Raw genomic sequence first — 3,711 nt, forward strand, 5'->3', positions numbered from 1 at the left:
AGATTAGAATTACTTAAGTATTCATGTATGTTAGTGCCAGGTAGCTAAGCCTATAATAATACATTATGTCTAGTTAATTATATGTTTTATTACTAAATTGAATCTGCAAAATAACAAGTAACTAAAACTGGCAAAAATAAATGTAGTAGAATGAAAGCAATATTTCCCTTCAAAATAATTGTAGCAATACTAAGCAGTATAAAGCGGAAATACTCAAGTATAGTAAAAGTATAGTACAACAGTGATGTGACTGTTGAAAGTGTTCATTAATCACAACATGACCGATCTATATTTGACTTTACCTAGCCGTTTTGCACTTTGTGCTGTAGCACATATGTGAACAAAAAAAAGCTTAGCGCCTCGTTGCACATGTGCAATTAAATATGTTTAATTACAGACTAGATACATACAATAGATGTGAATCTGAAATGTCTTTTAAATCATAGAGGAAAAATCAAACCAATGTGAAAAGTGCAATCAGAGCAACACATTATTGCTTTAAAAGGAGGTGACAGAGGGGTTAGTGAGTGCAGCTCACCTTCTTTCTGGCTAACAGGAGGTCTTGGTAGATGTTGGATCGCAAAAAGCGTGCATAGCTGTCACTTTTCATTAGCTTGAATATGTGCTCCTGCAACAGAAGGAAAAACTGATGAGTGTCTGTTGGCCCGGCACAAAACGGAAGTGAAAAAAACTGAAGTGCAGAGAAATAAAGGAGGTCTGATTATGATAATGCAACGCATGCATGCGTGAATCGGAGTTGGTGATGCAAACCGAGCATGCTGACATGGACGTCAAAGTCCTGTGAGACAGAGCTGAGTAATGTCCTGCCAGTGAAAGGCGTTGCATGTCACACATCACCAACCCACTTTGAACCAGAGGAATCCATGGTGAACAACCTATTCATGGCATTATTCGCCTCATTAGGCCCTGGCACAAACACACTCTGTCATTCTTCTTCTCTCCTCCCTCTTTCTGTTGCTCCGTGCCCTCTCTTTCACTTGTGTAACACGAGTGGAGTGGAAGGGTTCAGTGTTTCTGGGTTGAGTGGATGGAAGAGGAAATAAATGGCTGTTTGTGAGTGTGTCGTAAACAGGGATGGAGTGGAGGGTAAACCTATCTAACCTCAGAGAAAGGACTTTTTTTACTTAAAAAATAGAGCATGTGTATAAAAATAGATATTCATTATTTTGTCTGAAAGAAGGCGACAGTTTCAGCACTCTTTATGTTATGCTCAAACACTATGTGGCACGAGAGAAGTACTGGTTGTACAGGCGCAGGTGTTTTGGCACTGTACGCGCCTGGTGTTTATTCAGACTTGTGTATGCACGTGTTCATGCGTGCGTGAACATGTATAGCCATGTGAATTTATCCATGAGGAAGAGCAGTACACCTGAGCATCCTCGTAGCTGTAACGTCCAGGGTCTTTGAGGTTCTGGCTGGTGCGCTCGTAGCTGTGAGAGTCCAGGTTGATGGAACTTGGCGCTCCCTCGGCCAGAAACTCCTGCCAGATCTCCTGTGCCCTGGAGGACACTTCCTGGAGCGGCCGCCGCTTCAGATCCTGCACTGCTAACCAGAACCTACAGCAGCATCACATCTAATCACTAACAACTTCCCCAAAATATAAGATACAGTGAATAAAAAACTGACAAATCAGCTGCCTGTTTTGTTATATTCACTTTTATGCTGATGATGCCATTTAATGTTGTTACTTATTTATCTGAATTTTGGTTAAATACAATGAAATTTCAATAATGCGTAAACACACATTTTGACTTTATGGTGAAAGACGTTTGTACTCTTCATTACGTAAAAGTAGCAATATCACAGCGTTTAAATGCACCGTCCCAATTTTTACTTGTATAAAAACAGTATAAAATAGTAAGTAAGGCCAAGGTGAGCAGGGTTAACACTTACTAACAGATGTAAAAGGCTGACAAGAGATTCCAGCTGTCTCGCAAAACCCTTTATCCTATCCTGACACAGTGTGTGGCAAAACATAACATAAAAATGTCACTGTATAGTATGACAGGCCATCGCATAGTATGTCATAAAAAAAGTCATGAAATAGTCATAGCATAGTATTTCATTAAAAAAAGTTATTAAAGCAACTGTATAGTATGCCATAAAAAGTCATTTATGTCAAATGTCAGTAAAGTATAGTATAGTATGTCATAAAAAATTACTAAAGTAACATATGTCATTAAAAGAATAAAAATAAAAAGTCATAGTATAGTAAGCGATAAAGTCAGAGTATACTATTCATAGCATAGTGTGTCATAAAAAGTAATTAAAAAACCTCATTGTATAATATGTCATTGAAAAGAGTGTAGTATGTCATAAAAACTAACAAGTCACATATATAATAAAAGTACACATATAATAAAAAAGTCTAGTCTAGTATAAGTCTAGCATAGAAAGTCACAAATAAGTTATGAAAAAGTCGTAGAATAGTATTTCATTAAAAAAAAGTAATTAGATAATCATAGTACTGAATTCCATAAAAAGAATTAAAACTGATAAGTCACTGAAAATGTTTATAGCATAGTATCTTTTAAAAAAGTCATGGAAAAGTCATTAAAAACATCATTGTACAGAATTTCATTAAAAGTCATGACAAAGTCAGTATAGTATGTCATAAAAAAGTCATGGTATAGTATGTCATAAAATGTAAAAAAAAAATCAAAAACAAATGTCATTATAAAGAATTTCATAAAAATCACTGTCAGTATTTCATTAAAAAAGTCTAAAAAAAAAGCTTTTTTTCCCTATTACTGTCTAGTCAGTGCATCCACATTTACATCAGCAGCGGGGGCCATGTGATCTACTGTTAACATTAAAATATTGATTATAACTTAAGTCATAACAGCCTCACCGCAGGTTCTCTGAGCTGAACTCTGACTCGAGAAACTTCAGGAACTGGTCTCGTCCTGCCGGATCTTTCAGCGCCTCCTCCAGAGAGAAGCCCCATTTTTTCACACGCTGCTGGCTGGGGTCACGACTGCTTGGAATAAAACAGATTAAGAAAGAATAGAAAAAAACAGGTCATTTTTCTGCATGGTGTACAGAGAGCAGAGGCTAGAATACCAGAGTGCAGTGAACCTTTGGGAATGAAAGCATTAGTTCTCATTTGAGATGAGATGGAAACAGACAGACCCTTTCCTAATTCAGGGACAAAAGTTCATCAGCAGCGAGACCTCTTCCCTCCATCTGACCTCAGCATTGGTTTAAAGCATCATCAGCCTCCTGTAAACTCTCCAGCCCACATCCCAACATGACCCCTCCAGCCTCACCTCGCCTCCAAGTCCCAGAATGAAGTGTCATCACTGATCCAGGGGTTGGCGGGCTCTATGGCCGACACGAATGGGTCATATTCCATGAACTGCTCTGTGTAGCACATGAGACTGTCAGCCACTTTGGAAACCTTCATACAGTGTCTGTCCAGCTGGATGTTCAAGAAGGTAATCTGATGGAGAGGGAGAGAGAATAATGAGGAAACTAAATAAGGTCACAGCTCATCAGCCTGCGTCCCTGACTGCCGTTATGATGGATGGGTGAGGCAGACTGGCAGTAATGACCTATGAAGAAGACGGTCACATTGCCAGTTACCTCCTTCTGAACGTCCTCTTTGGTGGGCTTCCTTGTCGGCTGGGAGCTGATGTGGACGGGACTCGGCTGACTCTGGCCGTCATCTGGAACCCCATAGACCGACTG

At 39.2% G+C, this 3,711-nt stretch overlaps 1 protein-coding gene across 1 annotated transcript; it reads right to left on the bottom strand.

Moving 5' to 3' along the window:
* Positions 1–538: 538 nt before the first annotated feature.
* On the bottom strand, positions 539–3,705 carry LOC121966072 (regulator of G-protein signaling 6-like; the record flags this gene model as incomplete). Its single annotated transcript, XM_042516171.1, has 5 exons — positions 539–628; positions 1,391–1,577; positions 2,873–2,998; positions 3,291–3,463; positions 3,607–3,705. Coding segments are annotated over 5 exons (675 nt in total), but the record flags the coding sequence as incomplete, so codon positions are not given.
* Between the last annotated feature and the right edge of the window lie 6 nt (positions 3,706–3,711).

The sequence above is a fragment of the Plectropomus leopardus genome, unplaced genomic scaffold, assembly GCF_008729295.1.
Source record: "Plectropomus leopardus isolate mb unplaced genomic scaffold, YSFRI_Pleo_2.0 unplaced_scaffold22979, whole genome shotgun sequence".
In the NCBI taxonomy this organism is placed as follows: domain Eukaryota; kingdom Metazoa; phylum Chordata; class Actinopteri; order Perciformes; family Serranidae; genus Plectropomus; species Plectropomus leopardus.